The sequence below is a fragment of the Taurulus bubalis genome (genome assembly GCF_910589615.1).
Source record: "Taurulus bubalis genome assembly, chromosome: 3".
Lineage (NCBI taxonomy): Eukaryota > Metazoa > Chordata > Actinopteri > Perciformes > Cottidae > Taurulus > Taurulus bubalis.
In genome coordinates this window covers 530,010-554,131 of record NC_136591.1, presented here as the reverse complement: position 1 = coordinate 554,131, position 24,122 = coordinate 530,010, and the positions used below count along the sequence as shown (strand labels likewise).

Here is a 24,122-nt window from a genome sequence, read left to right as displayed (position 1 = left end):
AACGAGCCGGTCGACCTCCATGACACACTTGTGTGTGTGTGTGTGTGTGTGTGTCCGTGTGTGTGTGTGTGTCCGTGTGTGTGTGTGTCCGTGTGTTTAGAAGGTAACGAGAGCGGGCGGCCCTCGTGCACAAGGAGTCGTTCGTTCCGCTGTTCGACAACGACAACAAAAAGAATCAGGTAGTCATTAAAAGATACAAGATGTAAATGCTGTAAACAAAATGTGTTATTTTTGTAGAGAAGACGGAGCCATAAAATCCCAGATTGTGTTTAAAGAGATTATAATATGAAAAGAAAAGAGGGACGGAACTTGGCAGCACTGACGGTGTCGTGTCCTCACGTGGCCTCGGTTCAAGAGAAGCGGTCCCCGCATAGCTGCTGCTGTGTGTGTGTGTGTGTGTGTGTGTGTGTGTGTGTGTGTGTGTTCGGATGGGAGCAGAGAGCGTCTTGCGGTGGCGGTAGCATTCTATGGAGTGCAGTACTTCCTGTTCTTGCACCAAAGTGCGCGAGGAGAGCGGTCCGGTCTCCACATGCGCCCTCTGGTGGCGGAAAAGACATTCGGAGGTAAACGTTATCCACTGGTCCTTTTGAGGACTTGTGTGAAACTGATCCCTCGGGAGTTGCCATCGTCCAATCATTCACAACTTCCTATATAATACACTCTACTTAGTGTACAGTGAGTGTGTGTGTGTGTGTGTGTACATTATACACTCACAAATTGGACACCCAAATAAACTGGCAGGAAGTAAAAAAGTAATATTTTTACCGCACAGAACACAAACGTCGCTGGGCTTCCACCGCCTCGATTGGTCAGCTTTTGACCAGTATGCTGACCAGTATGCTGCCCAGTAAATGAATTGGGAGAGCCGTGCCACAATCCGTTCCATAGCCGTGTGTTGTGCTCTCTCCTGGTGAACGTCCTCACAGTGAAGCTGCTCCCACCTGAGCCGCGCTCGTCCATGAGACGCTTGATGTATGTGAAGGTAAATATGATTCAGTCATCGCTGGTATTTTTTGTAGTCCCTCTCTTTTCTTTCTTTCCTAATTCAGGTTGTCGTCAGTGCCACTTTGTGATTGATTTGCTTTACAGTGTGTACGTTTAGGGATTATCATCGTAATCCTGTTTTTTGGAATCAGAATTCTTGACCATCGCATTTTAAGTGTGTGTGTGTGTGTGTGTGTGTGTGTGTGTGTGTGTGTGTGTGTGTGTGTGTGTGTGTGTGTGTCATCACTACCGCCTGTGCTCTTGACAATGCACCACTGTACCAGTCGGGGTCATCTCGTGCTCATCAGCGCCCCCTGTGGCCCGCGTGCATCCCTTTAAAACATATTTATAAAGCCAATGGCTAGTACAAGACTATGAGCATCCAAATATACTTAAAGTACCAAAAGGTATGTTCTTAAGCAGAATGGCCCCTTTCAAATACTCTGTTAACGACAGGCGTATATCATTGCATTAGAAGTGTCGATGCATTAATGTGTACTACTTAATGATGCATCGTTTGTTAGTGATTTAGCAATCTGAACTAATATTGTCAAATAAATAGTAGAATTTAGTACAATGTTTCCCTCTGAGGTCGTGGACTAGAAGTATGAAGTTAATGAAATGAACACAAGTACCTCACGTTGTACTTGCCTACAGTACTTGAGTAAATGTACTTGGTTCCACCACTGCCTCTTCATTTAGCCCCCAAATAAACACCAGTGCCAAAATGAGTTGTGCGCTGATGCATGCTGGGTAAATGAGTTCTCTGTACTGGAGGAAGGAGGCCGATCCGTTATGTTTGCACCGTCATACTCAGAAATACCTCGATTTATCCAAAGCATATAGAATATGAATTTATTTAGATTTTTTTTTTTTTACAAACAGAAGATATATTTGAGATCGTGTATATTTTTGTAAATTCACGTAAAAGCCACATTTCTCTTGAGATGAGGCTTTCTATATGCAAGCACCATGAAGTGTTTCCTTGTTCTGTGGGCAGAACGCTCCACACATCCCATAATGCTGGCCTCCGCCTTCAGTCCCGAGGCATTTGAACGGTTCCTCGACTCATTTGTTCTGAACTGCTCTGAAATGACGCCACATTGTGTGCTTTTATTTATGATTTTGATGATACCTTCATACTTGAAATTACTTGAAGTGTGTGCCTGTAATGAAGCAGCTGAGGAACATGTTGTTGTTCTAGAGAACCCACACTGTGACCCAGGAGACCCAGGCTGCAGCCGTCTGGACCCCTGAGCTCTTGACTCTAAGAAGTCCCAGAGATGCTTCTACTCATTAGTGGCCTTTTTCCTTTTTTTATATGTTTATATATATATATATAACACACACATATATATAAACAGCCAATCAGAGTGGATGCACAGTGAGTTCAGAATACAGTTTGGGATAGAAAAAGCATGGCACTTAGTAATTTCCAGCAACGATAAATATTGTTTTTCTTTTGAAACGATATTTATTATGTTTGTTCTCCCATCCACAAGAATTCCACCTGGCAGCATTCCAATAAAACGTTGAAGCACTGGCGTCCGACGACGGCTCTGCTTCAGCTGTGCCTCCATGTCGTGATCTTCTTCTGTGTGTCCTGACGTTCATGTGAACAGGAGACGTGAACCTTTTTTAAATCCAGCCAGAAGCATTTAATCTGTCCACGTGTTCCTCTGTTGTCTGGTTCTCTATTACATTTAGAAATTACATGTACTTGGATTGAGATGATATTAAAAAATGATGATGACAAATGCAACAGTTTTCTGTGTGTGTGTGTGTGTGTGTGTGTGTGTGTGTGTGTGTGTGTGTGTGTGTGTGTGTGTGTGTGTGTGTGTGTGTGTGTGTGTGTGTGTGTGTGTGTGTGTGTGTTCTTCTGTTCTGTCCTCTGAACGGAGAGGAAGAAGATGATGTGTATACCGTGTATTACACACTATAGGATGACAACATTTCAATATTCTTTTCTCTAGTTTGGGGTTTTGGGATTTTTTTCAAATCTACTACCCTGTGACTTTTTTCAACTTTTTATTTTATTTATTTATTTTGACATATTTCACACTGAACTATGACATCATTCTGACTTTAAACTTCTTTTTACTATACTTTGACTTTCTATTAGAATGTTCTACATGGACTTTTTCAATATACTGAAATCAAAGACAATTATATTACTTTTCTTTGATTAAAAATTTTTTTTTTAAAAATACTCTGACTTGTCGAAATGCTATTAATTATGTTTTTATTCCATGATTCTATACTCCACTTTTGTTCCTACTAAGACTTTTCTTACTATCACTTATTTTTATTTGTATGTTTTTGCATCATTTTTTATGACTTTTTAAACACTTTTTGACATTACAGGATTTTTTAAAATTAAATTATGACTTTCTGAAGCTTTTTCACCTGCAAGTCCTGCGCTCCCTCTGGCAGCGCCGACACATGCAGTCACTCAAGAACGTCTCCAAAGAGAGAGGAACACGGACTGGTTCTATGAGGAACACGGACTGGTTCTATGAGGGACACGGACTGGTTCATAGACTGGTTCTATGAGGAACACGGACTGGTTCTATGAGGAACACGGACTGGTTCTATGAGGAACACGGACTGGTTCTATGAGGAACACGGACTGGTTCTATGAGGAACACGGACTGGTTCATAGACTGGTTCTATGAGGAACATAGACTGGTTCTATGAGGAACACGGACTGGTTCTATGAGGAACATAGACTGGTTCATAGACTGGTTCTATGAGGGACACGGACTGGTTCTATGAGGAACATAGACTGGTTCTATGAGGAACACGGACTGGTTCTATGAGGGACACGGACTGGTTCTATGAGGAACACAGACTGGTTCATAGACTGGTTCTATGAGGAACATAGACTGGTTCATAGACTGGTTCTATGAGGAACATAGACTGGTTCTATGAGGAACACGGACTGGTTCTATGAGGAACATAGACTGGTTCATAGACTGGTTCTATGAGGGACACGGACTGGTTCTATGAGGAACATAGACTGGTTCTATGAGGAACACGGACTGGTTCTATGAGGGACACGGACTGGTTCTATGAGGAACACAGACTGGTTCTTTGACGGACATAGACTGGTTCTATGAGGAACATAGACTGGTTCTATGAGGAACACGGACTGGTTCTATGAGGAACACGGACTGGTTCTATGAGGAACACAGACTGGTTCATAGACTGGTTCTATGAGGAACATAGACTGGTTCATAGACTGGTTCTATGAGGAACATAGACTGGTTCTATGAGGAACATAGACTGGTTCTATGAGGAACACGGACTGGTTCTATGAGGAACACGGACTGGTTCTATGAGGAACATAGACTGGTTCATAGACTGGTTCTATGAGGGACACGGACTGGTTCTATGAGGAACATAGACTGGTTCTATGAGGAACACGGACTGGTTCTATGAGGGACACGGACTGGTTCTATGAGGAACACAGACTGGTTCTTTGACGGACATAGACTGGTTCTATGAGGAACATAGACTGGTTCTATGAGGAACACGGACTGGTTCTATGAGGAACACAGACTGGTTCATAGACTGGTTCTATGAGGAACATAGACTGGTTCATAGACTGGTTCTATAAGGAACATAGACTGGTTCATAGACTGGTTCTATGAGGAACACGGACTGGTTCTATGAGGAACACAGACTAGTTCTATGAGGAACATAGACTGGTTCATAGACTGGTTCTATGAGGGGCACGGACTGGTTCTATGAGGAACACAGACTGGTTCTATGAGGAACACAGACTAGTTCTATGAGGAACATAGACTGGTTCATAGACTGGTTCTATGAGGGGCACGGACTGGTTCTATGAGGGACACGGACTGGTTCTATGAGGAACATAGACTGGTTCATAGACTGGTTCTATGAGGGGCACGGACTGGTTCTATGAGGGGCACGGACTGGTTCTATGAGGGACACGGACTGGTTCATAGACTGGTTCTATGAGGGACACGGACTGGTTCTATGAGGAACATAGACTGGTTCATAGACTGGTTCTATGAGGGACACGGACTGGTTCTATGAGGAACATAGACTGGTTCATAGACTGGTTCTATGAGGGACACGGACTGGTTCTATGAGGGACACGGACTGGTTCTATGAGGGACACGGACTGGTTCTATGAGGAACATAGACTGGTTCTATGAGGAACACGGACTGGTTCTATGAGGAACATAGACTGGTTCTATGAGGAACACGGACTGGTTCTATGAGGAACACGGACTGGTTCTATGAGGAACACAGACTGGTTCATAGACTGGTTCTATGAGGAACATAGACTGGTTCATAGACTGGTTCTATGAGGAACACAGACTGGTTCATAGACTGGTTCTATGAGGAACATAGACTGGTTCATAGACTGGTTCTATGAGGGACACGGACTGGTTCTATGAGGGACACGGACTGGTTATATGAGGAACATAGACTGGTTCTATGAGGAACACAGACTGGTTCTATGAGGAACATAGACTGGTTCTATGAGGAACATAGACTGGTTCTATGAGGAACACAGACTGGTTATATGAGGAACATAGACTGGTTCTTTGAGGAACACGGACTGGTTCTTTCTGAGGAACCAATCTATAATCCTAGGTCCTAGGTCCTGGTCCTGGGTCCTAGGTCCTGGGTCTTAGGTCTTGGGTCCTGGTCCTAGTCCTAGGTCCTGGGTCCTGGTCCTAGGTCCTGGTCCTGGGTCCTAGGTCCTAGGTCCTGGTCCTGGGTCCTAGGTCCTGGGTCCTGGTCCTGGGTCCTAGGTCCTGGGTCCTGGTCCTAGGTCCTGGTCCTAGGTCCTGGTCCTAGGTCCTGGTCCTGGTCCTGGGTCCTGGTCCTAGGCGTAAAAGGCGTATTCTGCCAGCACGTTTGACACATACATGTGTATTGGTTGTGTGTAACAATACGACTATCTCATGGATCAAGACTAAAACATGTTTTATCGATGTAACGATATTACACTCTCAAAACAAATATTGGGCGGGGGACATGGAGGAAACCTCAAGGCAACAACAACAACAAACATAGGTCTGGCCTGAAGGTGGCGCCAGAGGTGCAGCAGCTCATCACTCACCAGTCTAATGTAATAGTAATGTTTGGATCTTATTACTGGACACTAGCTGTTGGAGAGATGATATTTCAGAGGGATTCCAGTAAAGGAAACTCATCCTGGTGAAAGGAGCTGTCAGTGGTGTTCCTGTCGCTGCTGTCAAGTCACTCTGTATATTGTTATGTTAAAAATAAAGAAAGACATGCTTGTGGACCAGTGACACATTTGTGGATCGTCTCCTGTGTTACAACTATTAAAGTCCAATAAAAACTCAGACATTGATTTTTTTCTTCTACATCTAATTCATTGGCTGAAAGCGCTGAACACAGTTTTTGAGAAACTGAAGGTCAACTAAAATGTGAGAAGAGAGGAGGAAGCTAATATTATTAATAAGCATAAATCTCGAGCTAACCCAAGATGGCGTCGACCGTCACCCAAGATGGCGTCGACCGTCACCCAAGATGGCGGCGACCGTCATCCAAGATGGCGGCGACCGTCACTCAAGATGGCGGCGACCGTCACCCAAGATGGCGTCGACCGTCACCAAAGATGGCGGCGACCGTCATCCAAGATGGCGGCGACCGTCATCCAAGATGGCGTCGACCGTCACCAAAGATGGCGGCGACCGTCACCCAAGATGGCGGCGACCGTCATCCAAGATGGCGGCGACCGTCACTCAAGATGGCGGCGACCGTCACCCAAGATGGCGTCGACCGTCACCCAAGATGGCGTCGACCGTCACCAAAGATGGCGGCGACCGTCATCCAAGATGGCGGCGACCGTCACCCAAGATGGCGTCGACCGTCACCAAAGATGGCGGCGACCGTCATCCAAGATGGCGGCGACCGTCATCCAAGATGGCGTCGTGAAATTGTCAAACTCGAGGCTTCTGAGCGGCGGTGGTTTGGGACGTCTTATGCCGTAGAAGCTCCCCGTCAGCAGGGAGGACCAAACGGAAACACGACTCCCTTCTGTACCTGAAGACTGAGTGTAGATCGTATGGATCCAGGAGAAGAGTTGAGATGGCGCCCCCTATATTTCTCCTCCAGGCGCTGCAGCGTTCACCTTTAACTTGTTGCTCACGTCATCCTGAGCCTTCAAGTGCGAAACAGCACCGCTGACCTTTGGCTTCGATAAAAGAGAAGACAAAAAGTGGGTAAGTTTGAATGTTTGGCCGAGCTTACCCGTACAAGGGAAACATCATTTTAGAGAAATCTTTCGCCTTAACATCATTTTATCTCAGACTGATCAAATATGATTTATCTAGAGCAAATGAAAGCTCATTCTTTCTTTGCTCTCGACAAACCTGACCTTCTCTCCCTCGTTTTCCTGTCGTCTCCTTTCATTCTTTCCTATTCTCTCTATATTTATTCTCTCCACAGTCCAATTCCCGTCTCTCCCCTCTTCCTCTTCATCCTTCTCTCTCCAATCATCCTCATCCTCCTCCTCGCTGTCATCCTCTGTCTCTTCCAGCCGGTTCCAGCAGAGGCCCGCGGGCCAACGCGTGGGGAGAGTTGGCCTCAGAGGTCCATAAATCATAAATCAGAGGTCCATAAATCCGGCCTGTGCTCAGCGAGTCCCGGCCATAATGAGCAGGAGATAGTGAAAATATGCTGATTATCTCCCATCACGAAGGGATGAGGAGGCAGACCGTTCTTGAAGATGTTCCAGTGGCATAAATAGTTGTCTTTACATGGAAGCATGACAGGAGCAACAACACACACACACACACACACACACACACACACACACACACACACACACACACACGCTCTGCTGCATGTCGTGTTGTTGGGGTTTGTGCACCAGTGCAAATGGGCATTTGGTTTCCATGCGGCCAGCTTTCACTGAAAGAAGATTGCAGGTGAAACATATGAAATTAAAATACTGAAGGTCGTGTAAGTGGCAGTGGGAGTAGTTTCAGTTCAAGTGTCAGCACTGAAAGGAGTTGAAGTGCATTGATGATGCATAGACCTGGAGTAAAACTGTGTGGACATTAACACAAAGCTGCATTTTGGTTTTATTCTTTGTCTTCTAAGTGAAGACCTGAGAGCTGTGAGCCGCTTCTGAGTTGAAACGACAGAAGATGAAGTGGCCGTTGAGCGGAGGAGCTGAATAATCTTAAACCACAGTGAAGGGTCGGCGCTGAGGGAAGCTGAAGTCAAAGTGCTGAAAGAAGTTGAAATGGTTGAGACGAAGGGGATTCCTTGAGCTCGAGGTGTCGATGAGCCACTTCACCGTGTGAAGAGAAGCCTCAGCTGCAGCAGAGTTTGACATCGGAAACTGGAAAACGTTTAAATGACTTTAATAGTTTTACATCAAGTGAAAGCATTGAATGCAGTTGAAGTGTCACTAACCATGCCGCTGTGCTTGTTTCTGCACCGTCACAGTCGCCGCCCTTCTCCTCCGTCTCTGCTGCCTTGCTGCTTTCCCAAGGCGCCGGGCTTCCCCGTGTCCTTCCCTAACCTCGCCTTCGTGTTCGGCGTCCAGCAGCTCCAAGTGAGTCATCGCTGCACGGACAGATTTATTGAGGTAGCCTTGAACGCCGGGCTGTTGCTCGTGGAGCCGAGCCATCTTGTTCAAGGAGGAGAGGATTTCACTCGGCCTGGGCTCTTGTGGACTCTACTGTACACTATACTGTGTACTACTACACTATGTACTACTATACTCTATACTACGTACTACTATACTATACTACGTACTACTATACTATACTACGTACTACTATACTATGTACTACTATACTCTATACTACGTACTACTATACTATACTACGTACTACTATACTATACTACGTACTACTACACTATGTACTACTATACTCTATACTACGTACTACTATACTATACTACGTACTACTATACTATACTACGTACTACTATACTATGTACTACTATACTCTATACTATGTACTACTATACTATACTACGTACTACTATACTATACTGTGTACTACTACACTATGTACTACTATACTCTATACTACGTACTACTATACTCTATACTACGTACTACTATACTATACTACGTACTACTACACTATGTACTACTATACTCTATACTACGTACTACTATACTATACTACGTACTACTATACTATACTGTGTACTACTACACTATGTACTACTATACTCTATACTACGTACTACTATACTATACTACGTACTACTATACTATACTGTGTACTACTACACTATGTACTACTATACTCTATACTATGTACTACTATACTATACTACGTACTACTATACTATACTACGTACTACTACACTATGTACTACTATACTCTATACTACGTACTACTATACTATACTACGTACTACTATACTATGTACTACTATACTCTATACTATGTACTACTATACTCTATACTATGTACTACTATACTATACTATGTACTACTATACTCTACTATGTACTACTATACTATGTACTACTATACTATACTATGTACTACTATACTCTACTATGTACTACTATACTATACTATGTACTACTATACTATACTATGTACTACTCTACTATACTATGTACTACTATACTCTACTATGTACTACTATACTATACTACGTACTACTATACTATACTACGTACTACTATACTATACTGTGTACTACTACACTATGTACTACTATACTCTATACTACGTACTACTATACTATACTACGTACTACTATACTATACTGTGTACTACTACACTATGTACTACTATACTCTATACTACGTACTACTATACTATACTACGTACTACTATACTATACTGTGTACTACTACACTATGTACTACTATACTCTATACTATGTACTACTATACTATACTACGTACTACTATACTATACTACGTACTACTACACTATGTACTACTATACTCTATACTACGTACTACTATACTATACTACGTACTACTATACTATGTACTACTATACTCTATACTATGTACTACTATACTCTATACTATGTACTACTATACTATACTATGTACTACTATACTCTACTATGTACTACTATACTATGTACTACTATACTATACTATGTACTACTATACTCTACTATGTACTACTATACTATACTATGTACTACTATACTCTACTATGTACTACTATACTCTACTACGTACTACTATACTATACTATGTACTACTATACTCTACTACGTACTACTATACTATACTACGTACTACTATACTATACTATGTACTACTATACTCTACTACGTACTACTATACTATACTATGTACTACTATACTCTACTATGTACTACTATACTCTACTATGTACTACTATACTCTACTATGTACTACTATACTATACCTTGTACTACTATACTCTACTATGTACTACTATACTATACTATGTACTACTATACTCTACTATGTACTACTATACTCTACTATGTACTACTATACTCTACTACGTACTACTATACTATACTATGTACTACTATACTCTACTATGTACTACTATACTCTACTATGTACTACTATACTATACTATGTACTACTATACTATACTATGTACTACTATACTCTACTACGTACTACTATACTCTACTATGTACTACTATACTATACTATGTACTACTATACTCTACTACGTACTACTATACTCTACTATGTACTACTATACTATACTATGTACTACTATACTATACTATGTACTACTATACTCTACTATGTACTACTATACTCTACTATGTACTACTATACTCTACTATGTACTACTGTACTCTACTATGTACTACTATACTCTACTATGTACTACTATACTCTACTATGTACTACTATACTCTACTGTCGTACACAGAGACACATGAAGCATCAACACGTTCTTGGTGTTTAGTTTGTTATTTATTGATAAATGTAAAATGAGTCAAAGCAAAGAAGTAAAGTAGAGGATCATAAATAAAAGAGCCGTTATGGTTCTGCATCCATTCAAGAAGTGATGATGTAAAACTGGTCAACATCTGGTCTCTGTGTTGTTTCTGCTGCTGATTTAATTTCTTAATTCTGAGGTGTTCCTGGTTACCTCAACCAAGGGACGCCCTGTAGGAAAGAACACGTGCACACCAGCATGGCTACATGCGTGTGTCGCCCTGTAGGAAAGAACACGTGCACACCAGCATGGCTACATGCGTGTGTCGCCCTGAAGGAAAGAACACGTGCACACCAGCATGGCTGCATGTTTTCCTCCAAGTAGAAGGTTACATTCTGCGGCTGTAATGAGAGCTAAGTGGTCACTACTGCAGAGATATGGGGCGATCAGACAGCAGCTGTGTTCCCACAACAAGCCTCCCTCACTGCCATCTGTCTGTCCATCCTTTTGACTCCCACACACACACACACACACACACACACACACACACACACACACACACACACACACACACACACACACAGGCTTCACGAGATGCCTCAAACATCCAAATGAAAAGGCCTAAACCCTCACAAAAATATTGTTTAGTACATTTCCTTCAACGACGACCTCTTCCTAAAGTAACATCTGAAAGCGACACATGAAAGCTTGTAAATCAGGATGATCGGCTACACGCCGTTCCTCTGGCGGTGATTTGTGGCGTTGTTAGAGAAGCGAAGCAGCTTTTTAATTTCCTCGCATTAAATCCGTTCCTGTCTGCAGCTCAGATAGTGATGGGATACGTTCAACAACTTGTCTGTGCCGTGTGCACCAGTGTGTGTGTGTGTGTGTGTGTGTGTGTGTGTGTGTGTGTGTGTGTGTGTGTGTGTGTGTGTGTGTGTGTGTGTGTGTGCGTATACGTGTTCCCTGATGGAAAAAAATACAACTTTCAAGGCCTTCGTGGACACACACTAGTCACAGTAAACAAAAAAGCTGTTTTTAGCATGATATGTAATAAAAAAACAAAATAAAAAAAACACGCCGGGCAACTTGACTTTCATCACGTATCGACAGCCAGATATAACAAATATATACACTCACCTAAAGGATTATTAGGAACACCATACTAATACTGTGTTTGACCCCCTTTCGCCTTCAGAACTGCCTTAATTCTACGTGGCATTGATTCAACAAGGTGCTGAAAGCATTCTTTAGAAATGTTGGCCCATATTGATAGGATAGCATCTTGCAGTTGATGGAGATTTGTGGGATGCACATCCAGGACACGAAGCTCCCGTTCCACCACATCCCAAAGATGCTCTATTGGGTTGAGATCTGGTGACTGTGGGGGCCATTTTAGTACAGTGAACTCATTGTCATGTTCAAGAAACCAATTAGAAATGATTGGAGCTTTGTGACATGGTGCATTATCCTGCTGGAAGTAGCCATCAGAGGATGGGTACATGGTGGCCATAAAGGGATGGACATGGTCAGAAACAATGCTCAGGTAGGCCGTGGCATTTAAACGATGCCCAATTGGCACTAAGGGGCCTAAAGTGTGGCAAGAAAACATCCCCACACCATTACACCACCACCAGCCTGCACAGTGGTAACAAGGCATGATGGATCCATGTTCTCATTCTGTTCACGCCAAATTCTTACTCTACCATCTGAATGTCTCAACAGAAATCGAGACTCATCAGACCAGGCAACATTTTTCCAGTCTTCAACTGTCCAATTTTGGTGAGCTCTTGCAAATTGTAGCCTCTTGTTCATATTGGTAGTGGAGATGAGTGGAACCCGGTGGGGTCTTCTGCTGTTGGAGCCCATCCGCCTCAAGGTTGTGCGTGTTGTGGCTTCACAAATGCTTTGCTGCATACCTCGGTTGTAACGAGTGGTTATGTCAGTCAAAGTTGCTCTTCTATCAGCTTGTATCAGTCGGCCCATTCTCCTCTGACCTCTAGCATCAACAAGGCATTTTCGCCCACAGGACTGCCGCATACTGGATGTCTTTCCCTTTTCACACCATTCTTTGTAAACCCTAGAAATGGTTGTGCGTGAAAATCCCAGTAACTGAGCAGATTGTGAAATACTCAGACCGGCCCGTCTGACACCAACAACCATGCCACGCTCAACATTGCTTGAATCACCTTTCTTTCCCATTCTGACATTCAGTTTGGAGTTCAGGAGATTGTCTTGACCAGGATCACACCCCTAAATGCATTGAAGCAACTGCCATGTGATTGGTTGATTAGATAATTGCATTAATGAGAAATTGAACAGATGTTCCTATTAATCCTTTAGGTGAGTATATATATATATATATATATATATATATATATATATATATAGCTGCTGTCCTTGTAGCCACATGTTGATTTAAGCCCTGTCCTTCATTAATAGAGAATACAAAAACTGGCACTTTTTTATTTTTATCTCTATCAAAAATATTAAAATATTGCCTTTCCTTTTACTTTTCACAGGTTATTTTTCCCCATCTTTGCTAAAGTTAAACTTCAGTTCACTGTAACGTTGAAAGTGTCTTCTTCTCGTCCCATCACTGTCTCCTGATGAACATTCTGCTACACGCCGATTAGAGACGCTCTGCTCTCACTCCTTCTCAGGTGGCGTTGGGTGGGTGGCGTCCCGTCCAGGTGGCGTTGGGTGGGTGGCGTCCCGTCCAGGTGGCGTTGGGTGGGTGGCGTCCCGTCCAGGTGGCGTTGGGTGGGTGGCGTCCCGCCCAGGTGGCGGCGGCTGACCGGCCTGGACCCCCGACAGCAGCTCTCCCACACTGCCGCAGTAGAGCAGCGAGCGCATGGGCCACTTCTGAGGAGAGACAGCAGTGGTGAGCTCTTCAGGTGAGACACGTGAAACCAGTCAGGAGGAAGCGGCTCCAAACTCAATCCCCATGAACACACGTGTTAACTGTGGCTAAGTGGTTAGCATGCCTGTCTTTCATTCAGAGGGTTGGTGGTTCGGGTCCCGGCTCTGCTACACTTAACCCCTAGTTGCTCCCCGTTGCTGTGTCTACGGTGTATAGAGCAAACATGTAAGTCTCTTTGGATAAAAGCGTCAGCTAAATGAAATGTAACAAGCACAACGTTACTGTTTAGAGACAGATGTTTGCCCATTTCTGGAGCAGCCAGCGTTTGGTTGTCTCGCCACAAACCACCCACTTTTAACTTGACCATTTAATTTAAATAATGTGTGACGTCATGGAGTCCACTTCCACATTTATTACAGTCTGTGGTCAAAACTCATCTGGATAAATACAAAATAAATGCTATTTTAGCCCTATTTTAATGTTGCGTTCACACCAAAAGCGTTGCGAATTTGACCGGGGGGGGCGAATTCACGCAAGTTGAAATTTTCCAACTCTGCCGAAAAATTTGTGTGCCGCTGAGTTGTGTATGCCAATCAGCGTTGAGAAGCTCCGCCCCTCATCCCTCGTCCTGCTGCTGAATCAAACTGCTGCTGGTCCTGAAGTAGCGCTGGTAGCTTCATTCAGACGCTGTTGTGGGACTACGGATAATATTATATATTATATTATAAACCCAGACACCATGGAGTTTGATGTTCCCACGTATGTGGAGTTCACACAACAAGTATAAAGCAGAACTAGTAGTTATTTCCATGCTGGATGAAGGAAGCGGTAGCCGTCTACAATCCAGAAGGTGGCGGTAAGAAACAACCCTGGACCCTCTTGCCAGAAAGCAGGACGAGCACGAGCTCATCAGGACCCCTCAGTGGTGTCGGTGCTCACCTTGACAGGGTGCAGGTACCCGCCCGGCCTGGAGGGCAGGACGTGCTCGGCCAGCGCCGCTCCCTGGTCCAGCGTCTCTGTCAGGTGAGCGATGTAGTTCGTCGCCAGAACCAGAACGTCCAGCTTGGACAGCTTGGTGTCCGGTGGGACGGAGGGCAGAGCCGCCTGAGGACGGGAGGGACAGGGGGGACACCTTCAACGTCTTTAACTCGTGAAGATGGCATTATTATGACATGCTGGGGGCAAGATGGCCTATCTTTTAAAGATATTCTTTTTAATTGATTTATTTCTTCTTCAATACGTGCACAAAACTGCACAACACATGACACACAAGTGGCAAACAAATGCTCTGCATGAAATCATCTTGACTCAAACCAACCGAGACTCAAAGGCCGCAGGATTCAAACATGTATTTAACATGTATTTCCTCCTGCAGAGCAGGTGGAATTTGCCACGTGAGCTTACTGGACATGCTCAGATGCCCCATAATGCATTGCGTCTCTTCAGACCGTCCAACGGCTGAGTGCGAGGAAGGAAGTTTAAATAATTAGCCGTTGAATAAAATAGTTCCGAATGATAGTGAGTGACATTAAGGTACAGTTAAGAGAGAAAGAAAACATACTGTGCTGTAGAAAACATCAAATTACATTAATTTGCCTGAAAACAATACTGTTAATTATTATATTCGCTAAACATATTTCATTCTCTGGCAGCTCTGGACCGCCTGACGCTCTGCTGGAGGTTCTGCTGGTCAGCATCAGGCTGCTTATTCATTTAGTACTCAGTACATATTGAGTATACCTGCTTCTTTCTGGCTGTGACTTTTGAAAGATTGTGAAGTGTTCATCATACGAGTGCTTATGCATTATGAAGGCCTTTGGGAGTAAAAGGCATTTTAATAGTACATTTGCAGCTTTTAACGATCCACAGACTCTGGTTATGACTTGTGTGTCAGCATGTAGAGGAGTATTCTCTTCTCCACAACACTATTAGTCAGTTAAAAAAATACATTTTATTTTCAATTCCTGTTATCAATGGAATCACACTGGTTCCATTGATAACAGGAATGCTGTGAAGCTAATGTTATGCCGTGAAGCAAACGTTATGCCGTGAAGCTAACATTATGCTGTGAAGCTAACGTTATGCCGTGAAGCAAACGTTATGCCGTGAAGCTAACGTTATGCCGTGAAGCTAACGTTATGCAGTGAAGCTAACGTTATGCCGTGAAGCTAACGTTATGCAGTGAAGCTAACGTTATGCCGTGAAGCTAACGTTATGCCGTGAAGCTAACGTTATGCAGTGAAGCTAACGTTATGCCGTGAAGCTAACGTTATACCGTGAAGCTAACGTTATGCAGTGAAGCTAACGTTATGCTGTGAAGCAAACGTTATGCAGTGAAGCTAACGTTATGCAGTGAAGCTAACGTTGTGCCGTGAAGCAAACGTTATGCAGTGAAGCTAACGTTATGCAGTGAAGCTAACGTTGTGCCGTGAAGCAAACGTTATGCCGTGAAGCTAACGTTATGCAGTGAAGCTAACGTTATGCCGTGAAGCTAACGTTATGCCGTGAAGCTAACGTTATGCAGTGAAGCTAACGTTATGCCGTGAAGCTAACGTTATACCGTGAAGCTAACGTTATGCAGTGAAGCTAACGTTGTGCTGTGAAGCAAACGTTATGCAGTGAAGCTAACATTATGCAGTGAAGCTAACATTATGCCGTGAAGCTAACGTTATGCCGTGAAGCAAACGTCATGCTGTGAAGCTAACATTATGCCGTGAAGCTAACATTATGCAGTGACGCAAACGTTATGCAGTGAAGCAAACGTAATGCCGTGAAGCTAACGTTATGCCGTGAAGCTAACGCTATGCAGTGACGCAAACGTTATGCAGTGAAGCAAACGTTATGCCGTGAAGCTATCGTTATGCCGTGAAGCTAACGTTATGCCGTGAAGCTAACATTATGCAGTGACGCAAACGTTATGCAGTGAAGCTAACGTTATGCCGTGAAGCTAACGCTATGCCGTGAAACTAACGTTATGCCGTGAAGCTATCGTTATGCCGTGAAGCTAACGTTATGCCGTGAAGCTAACATTATGCAGTGACGCAAACGTTATGCAGTGAAGCTAACGCTATGCCGTGAAACTAACGTTATGCCGTGAAGCAAACGTGAGGTGGGAAGTGAAGACCTGCAGGCTGTGGAAGGCCTGTCGCAGGTTGCGTACGCGGCTCCTCTCCCGCGCTGCGTTCTCTGGGGAGTGCTGACCCCTCAGTGTGCTGCACTGGACCGCAGACTGGCAGCCGGACCCAGACCTGGACCCAGACCTGGACCCAGACCTGGACCCACACACGGACTGCACCTGCAGCAGAGGACGCGTTTAGAGCCGGGCAGTCCAATGAATCATATTCAACTAAACAGGGGAAGTATAAATATATTCAATATTCAATTTACAACAGATTTTTACACTGCACCAATTTCTTCTACTTACTTTGATGAAATTAAAATGTACCGTATGCATATAATACACACTGCAGTGTGTATTATATGCATACGATACATTTCAAATGGCACAATCAGTAATTTCTCCTCACTTTTTTTCATTTTCTAGTTCTACACATGCATTCACCAAAAGGACATCTACTAGCGTTTATGATATTGAGAGAAACGTATGTTGTGAAGTAAAATGTGTAAATTGTTTTTCTATCAGATGTGTTGTTTGTGCTCAAAATGAATCTGTGTGTGTGAGATTATCAGAATCCAAATCTGCGTTATGTTTTCACATACAAGACATTTGCTTTGGTCTGCTGGTGCTTCACACAAACAAAAATACAAATTAAAAATTAAAGCAAGTATTGCAAAAATCAAGAAACATAAATATAGAAAAGGAGAAACTACTACTAATAGAAATATGAAAAGAAATAATATAAAAGCATGTCCAAGAAACATTGATAGAAGAAAAATACAATAGAAATATGAAAAGATACTGTACAAATATGAAGAAGGAAACATAGACAGAGAGTATAAGAAAGATACAATTACACATTAATAAATACCATGAACATATTTACAATCTATCTGAATTGTTTTGTTATGTTTTGATGCTTTTAATGGTTTTATGTGAAGCATTTTGAATTGACTTGTTGTTGAAATGTGGTATACAAGTTACTAGCCTTACCTTGAATTAATTATTATTATTATTATTATTATTATTGTTTTGTGAAGAAAATATTGGTGTTTCTCTAGTGAATGGTTAAAATAATGGATGGAGAGGATTGCATTTCCTCAGGACTCTAAACTCTAAACAGGAGAATTGTGCTTGAAAAGAGCAAAACAACTAATCGGTGTCCGTCATGCTTCCTCCACAGCTCGTCCCTATGATAATAATACATTATATCATAATGAGTTGAGTTCAAGTTAATGAACTTCAGTGGAGTTCTCCTCATGTTTCCATCAAAACCTGAGATTCATCTTATACTTAACTTGTTGACTCTCACTTCCCTCAAACTGTCCACGTCACACTGATAAGCCAGCGGCTAAAGTCTGACAGTATCGGCCTGCAGGGAGGTGTTGCACGATCTAAACTTTATAAACTGTTCCTGCATGAAATTACGTTTGACTATGGTTTTGTTCGGAAAACTAATTTTATATAATTAATATTTAATTAAAGCAAGTGGTTTTGATGCAATTGTCCCCCGTTATATCGTCGTATGATCAATGATCAATCTTTGAGGCCCCAGGGTCAGGCCCAGATCTTAGACTCACCCACTTCCTGGGCTCCCGGCTCTGCCCGTGTCCGTGCAGGGATGCCGGGCCGCCGGCCGCACGCTGCTGCTGCTGCTGCTGAGGCCTCTGGGGCTCGGCCGCGGGGCCGGAGACCAGCTGGTGGTTCGCCGCCACCGACATGAGACCTTCCAGGGGATTCAGCGCCATCGGGCTGCAGCGGACTCTCCTGAGGACCTTAGTTCACTTCTGGCCCGTCTGCTTTCATTGGCCGGATGGGAGTTTGCTTTCCCACGTTGGAGATGCTCGTGAGGCCGTCCTCCACGTGGTGCTTCTGGTGAATACTACACTACAGGACACGCGGCCTGAGGTCATCTTTCCAGCCAAGCATTTTAAAAGATATACATACACGGGCAGAAATCACTCATCTGATCTCAAACGTTCTGTTCTGTTCAAGATTCTGCTCGAGCATCTCCAAAGTTCCCCAGGCCTCTACGAGTGGCGAAAAAGAAAACAATCCCAGCTGCCTCTCTGCGCATCACCGTCCTCCCAGTCTGACCCTCTCTCTCTCTCTCTCTCTCTCTCTCTGTCTCTCTCTCTCTCTCTCTCTCCCTCCGTCTGTCTCTGCTTGTTTCCTTATCGGGTGAGGTAACGTGGGGAACTTCATGTGGTCCTTATCTCAGCCGCCCCGGTCATCCTGATCCTCCCCTGGCTGTTTGGCTGCCAAGAAGAGCAGGCGGGCGGGCAGTCAGGCCTGGGGGAGTGCAGTACTGGGAAAGGGGAAAGGGGGTCCCGAGCCAGGGCCCTGAGGGGGAGGGGGGAGTGGGGGGACTGGGAGCTCTGCTAACAACTGGACTGGTTGGGACTGGGAGCTCTGCTAACAACTGGACTGGGGGGACTGGGAGCTCTGCTAACAACTGGACTGGGGGGACTGGGAGCTCGAGCATTGAATTTCACCAAAGAGAGGTGGGAGAGCCCTGTGGTTCGTTCAGGACCGCCTCGTTGATGATGAGGATGAGGATGATGAAGAACAGAAAGTAGAGTTACAGCCTCAAGTTGCAGGTTTACATCCATGTCGGTCCAACAGGTCATTCGTAATTTTATCCTTTGAGACGTTTGTGTGAAATTGACATCATTTGCATATTCAGTCTTGAGTTTGGGCCAAAACGACGTGTTTTGTGAGGTCACGGTGATCTTCAGTCCTTCTTGAGTCCAAGTGGACAAATTTGAAGAAATTCCCCTCGAGCGTTTCTGAGATGGGACAGATGGACAGCCGTAAAAAAAGAAAAGAAGAATTCACACAGAATTTTCATCAACTTGAGCTGCAACTGTGAATGTGAGCGACTGCTGTGATACAGATCAGAACTGGCTTGAACGCGTTCTGGGCACATGCAGAATAACTCCATTAGTCCAGAAATATAATACAAATAGCATGAACCACGTCTGTAAAATCAAAGTCTGACATTTTCAGATCACCTGCCCCTGTTCCAGAAGTCAGGATTAATGAAAGTGCACGTCTGTTATACGGGCTGATGCCTGCAGCTGACGCGCTATAAGACACGTTAACATTATTCACTCGTCCCAGCAGGCGCCAAGTCTCAACCTGATGCTGCCTGAGACATCCTCTACTCCACTTCACTATGAGTCAGGCCCTCGTTGGCAGTCTTTGTTATTTTTGTGAGGCGTCGTTTCACAAGATAAAATGATGACGTGAAGACATTTTTGGACAGAGATGGAGGCAAAGTGCAAAGGTTGGTGAAGGTGGACAACCACGAGGCGGTAATTCTAGTTTGAATCAGACCATGGACCTTGTAAAGAGGTGAGACTGCACTGTGTGCTGAGAACATCACAGCCATCAGTGCCTTCTTGGTCGTTAAAACCAGGCCTGATGTCAGCTTGCGATGGCTTTGAGGAATGGTTTAAACCAGTGGTGGGCCGTCAGGGCTGCTGGCCTAAACAGAATCACAAAGTTATAGCTATTTCATAATTTAATTTTCTTTTACAAATACACTACATGTATTATACTTATTTTCTCACTGCACAGCTCCTGTCTTCCTCTGTTGCTCTGCCTTCAGCTGGTTTTAAGAAGAGCTTTCATCCAATCAGATTTCACCTCTATGCCAGATATGTCAAACTCCCTTTGGGGGGAGGGCACTTCATTTTTTCATGCACATCATACCTGTGGTGCATAGCTGCAACTTCAAGCACTTTAGAAGGCGGCACCATTTAATTTCCACAGGATACAGCTCAGGGCGCAGCGGGCGCTACTTATCTGACAGGGTAGGAACTTTAGTCAGGGTGGCACATTTGTGAAATTACACTGCCGAATTGCATGCTGGGTAAAGCCCGCCCACTTATCATGAAGAAGTCTCCTGTGCAACGGAGTTTGACAGGACGACCCAGCATGCAGTTCGGCGATGTACGTTAATAAATGTGAAACCTTGACTGAGACCATGTCTCAATATGAGTTCTTCTCTGTACTCGTGAACTCGTGAACTTGTGAAACGTCATCAGTCCGAGCCCAAGTACTGGTCCAATTCAAAGTTCGCATCAAGCCAAGCACGGTCCAAATGCCCGGATAGGGCTCGCTCCTCCCATTTTACCGAGTCTGCATCGGAGCTGACTTGTGTGTATTTTATCCCAGAATGCATTTCACTCCAGCAAACATAAGAAATGGCGGCGGAGACAACACAACTGTAAGTTGAAACTTTCTAAATACTACTGCTGTTAAGTCACACAAAGTCACTTTAGGATGTTTTTAGGCGATAAGTTAGTTGTTTAAGAATCAATTTGGTCTACAGTTTGTCGAGATTCAGCCGCTAGCGGGACCGTCAGTAAACCAGCGCCGGGGCTCAGCGGCACGGCGCCCGGCTAGAACAGCCTGATGTCGGCCAGTCTGTTGGAAATGTGCCGGTGGTATTGACGTCTCTGTTGTACGGTTAAACATGAGCTATAATTCGGTTTGGTTGAATCTAACTGACAATCTTTTGGTCTCAATAGTCTATTGTTTGTTTACAGGTAACGTTAAACCCTTTTTATTCTTACAATTACATTTTAATGTAACTTTAACGTTGACCCAGAGCCCTGTCTTTTAACTTCTGACCGACTTGTTAGCTCCTCTCTATCCATATTGTACAGACTGATTATGCTCTATCAATGTGCATTATAACCTACCATTTTAATGAAGGGACATCTGAGGAAATCTGGGCCCATATAGAATGAGAAGCTTGTAAATAAACTGTAAATAAATGTCATGTTTGAATTTCAACCCAGGATATTCAAGCAATTGTGTATATTTACAACAACAAACAATTACAAAGTCCTGTTGTTTACAGATAGTTATTTACAGTCAGGCAGTTAAATTAGACAGAACAAGAAGAAGAACATTGCAAAAGAACTATGTTCTTCCAGTGGACATAACTTCATCTGGGGAGGTTTAGTATCTACAAGTAGTCATGTTGACCCAGACATGAGGCAGTCCTTCTGGGCAGCAAGCCTTCATCTGATCCCGCTCCGTTTTCTGTTTATATAATATTATAATATATGTATATATATATATATATATATATATATATATATATATATATATATATATATATATATATATATATATATATATACATATATAGACATTTTATATATGTCTATATATATATATATATATATATATATATATATATATATAGATATATATATATGTCTATATATATGTCTATATATATATATATATATATATATATAATGCCCTCTTGTGCTCTGCAGGAGGAAGAATCCGGACGTGACACCCATCGATGGCACCGGCAGCACAGCGCCTCATGGCCGGCAAGGCCCCACCTCCTCATCTCCTCTGCTTTGGGGATTGTCATCATTTCCTCCACCACGTTGTGGACGGTCCTGCACACGGTGGCATGGCAGAGATGTCTGAGGTGACCCTGTAGGAGGCGCCACCAGCAGCCAGCACACCGTCACCAGCAGCTCAAGATCATGGCTCCATCCATGGTTGTTTTGCTGCGGCAGCATCAGGACCAGCCTGTTGATGCTGGTCCTGGAGAGCCTGAAGGCTGGTCTCAGGTCAGCTTCAGACCATGTTGATGCTGGTCCTGGAGAGCCTGAAGGCTGGTCTCAGGTCAGCTTCAGACCATGTTGATGCTGGTCCTGGAGAGCCTGAAGGCTGGTCTCAGGTCAGCTTCAGACCATGTTGATGCGGGTCCTGCAGAGCCTGAAGGCTGGTCTCAGGTCAGCTTCAGACCATGTTGATGCTGGTCCTGGAGAGCCTGAAGGCTGGTCTCAGGTCAGCTTCAGACCATGTTGATGCTGGTCCTGGAGAGCCTGAAGGCTGGTCTCAGGTCAGCTTCAGACCATGTTGATGCTGGTCCTGGAGAGCCTGAAGGCTGGTCTCAGGTCAGCTTCAGACCATGTTGATGCTGGTCCTGGAGAGCCTGAAGGTTGGTCTCAGGTCAGCTTCAGACCATGTTGATGCTGGTCCTTGCGGTGACGATCCTCACTGGAGTCCATGGCCGCTGTGCGAAGCTATACTGGAGAGCACGGCGCTACTTCAACCATGAATAGAGCCTGAAGGAGTCGATCCCTGAGATGAACAGGACAACGCCAAGCAAAGGGATCCATTGGAAGATGGGTAAGCGTATTTACTGAACTTTGCAATAGCATATTTATGTTAGTAACGGGACCTGTAGCCAGATAGAGCTGCAGCTAACACAAAGCTAGTGGTCGCTAACGATCGCTAACGGGGTTAATTCCTGTATGTCTACAGCACTGGTGTCAAACTCAAGGCCCGTGGGCCGAATCCGGCCCGCCAGGTAATTTTATGTGGCCCGCGACGGCTTCGCGGACCCGCTTTCAGTGAATCGCGGACCTTTGCATGGGCTTTTATTTTTAAAGGGATTTCTTATGTGCTTTTATTTTGAAGGCGTTTTTTTTTAAGCAGCGGAATGCCATCTATTCACACTCGCGTGAGTTTACATGTTGGACTATTTGTGATAGTTTGCTTTATTCCCAACCTTTTTTAAGTTATAAAATGATTATGTGTGTTGTATTACCTCGTATCCTTAAGATGCACTTTGGGGTTTTTAATTGAGTGTAAAAGGGAATATTTCAAACTATTTTTTTGTGTTGGCATACTGTGATATTGTGTACTTTCTCAGGTTTAAACTGCATTACATCATTCCATCAATTTGAGAAGTTGAAAATGTTCCTCGCATTGGATCTCAGCTTGTCATGAAGGGGTCAAGGTGGGTCCTGCAGCCAGACCAGTTGAACCACTGCCCCAGACCAGTAGAACCACTGCCCCAGACCAGTAGAACCACTGCCCCAGACCAGTTCAACCACTGCCCCAGACCAGTTCAACCACTGCCCCAGACCAGTTCAACCACTGCCCCAGACCAGTTGAACCACTGCTCCAGACCAGTTCAACCACTGCCCCAGACCAGTTCAACCAGTGCCCCAGATCAGTTCAACCAGTGCCCCAGACCAGTTCAACCACTGCCCCAGACCAGTAGAAACACTGCCCCAGACCAGTTCAACCACTGCCCCAGACCAGTAGAAACACTGCCCCAGACCAGTTCAACCACTGCCCCAGACCAGTAGAAACACTGCCCCAGACCAGTTCAACCACTGCCCCAGACCAGTTCAACCACTGCCCCAGACCAGTAGAAACACTGCCCCAGACCAGTTCAACCACTGCCCCAGACCAGTTCAACCACTGCCCCAGA

General features: G+C 44.2%; 1 protein-coding gene across 1 annotated transcript; it reads right to left on the bottom strand.

Annotated features, from left to right (window-relative positions):
- Positions 1-13,523: 13,523 nt before the first annotated feature.
- Positions 13,524-18,603, bottom strand: tcf23 (transcription factor 23; the record flags this gene model as incomplete). Its single annotated transcript, XM_079215127.1, has 4 exons — positions 13,524-13,739; positions 14,677-14,841; positions 16,862-17,032; positions 18,436-18,603. 4 exons carry the CDS (start codon positions 18,601-18,603, stop codon positions 13,524-13,526), a joined length of 720 nt encoding a protein of 239 aa, XP_079071253.1.
- Between the last annotated feature and the right edge of the window lie 5,519 nt (positions 18,604-24,122).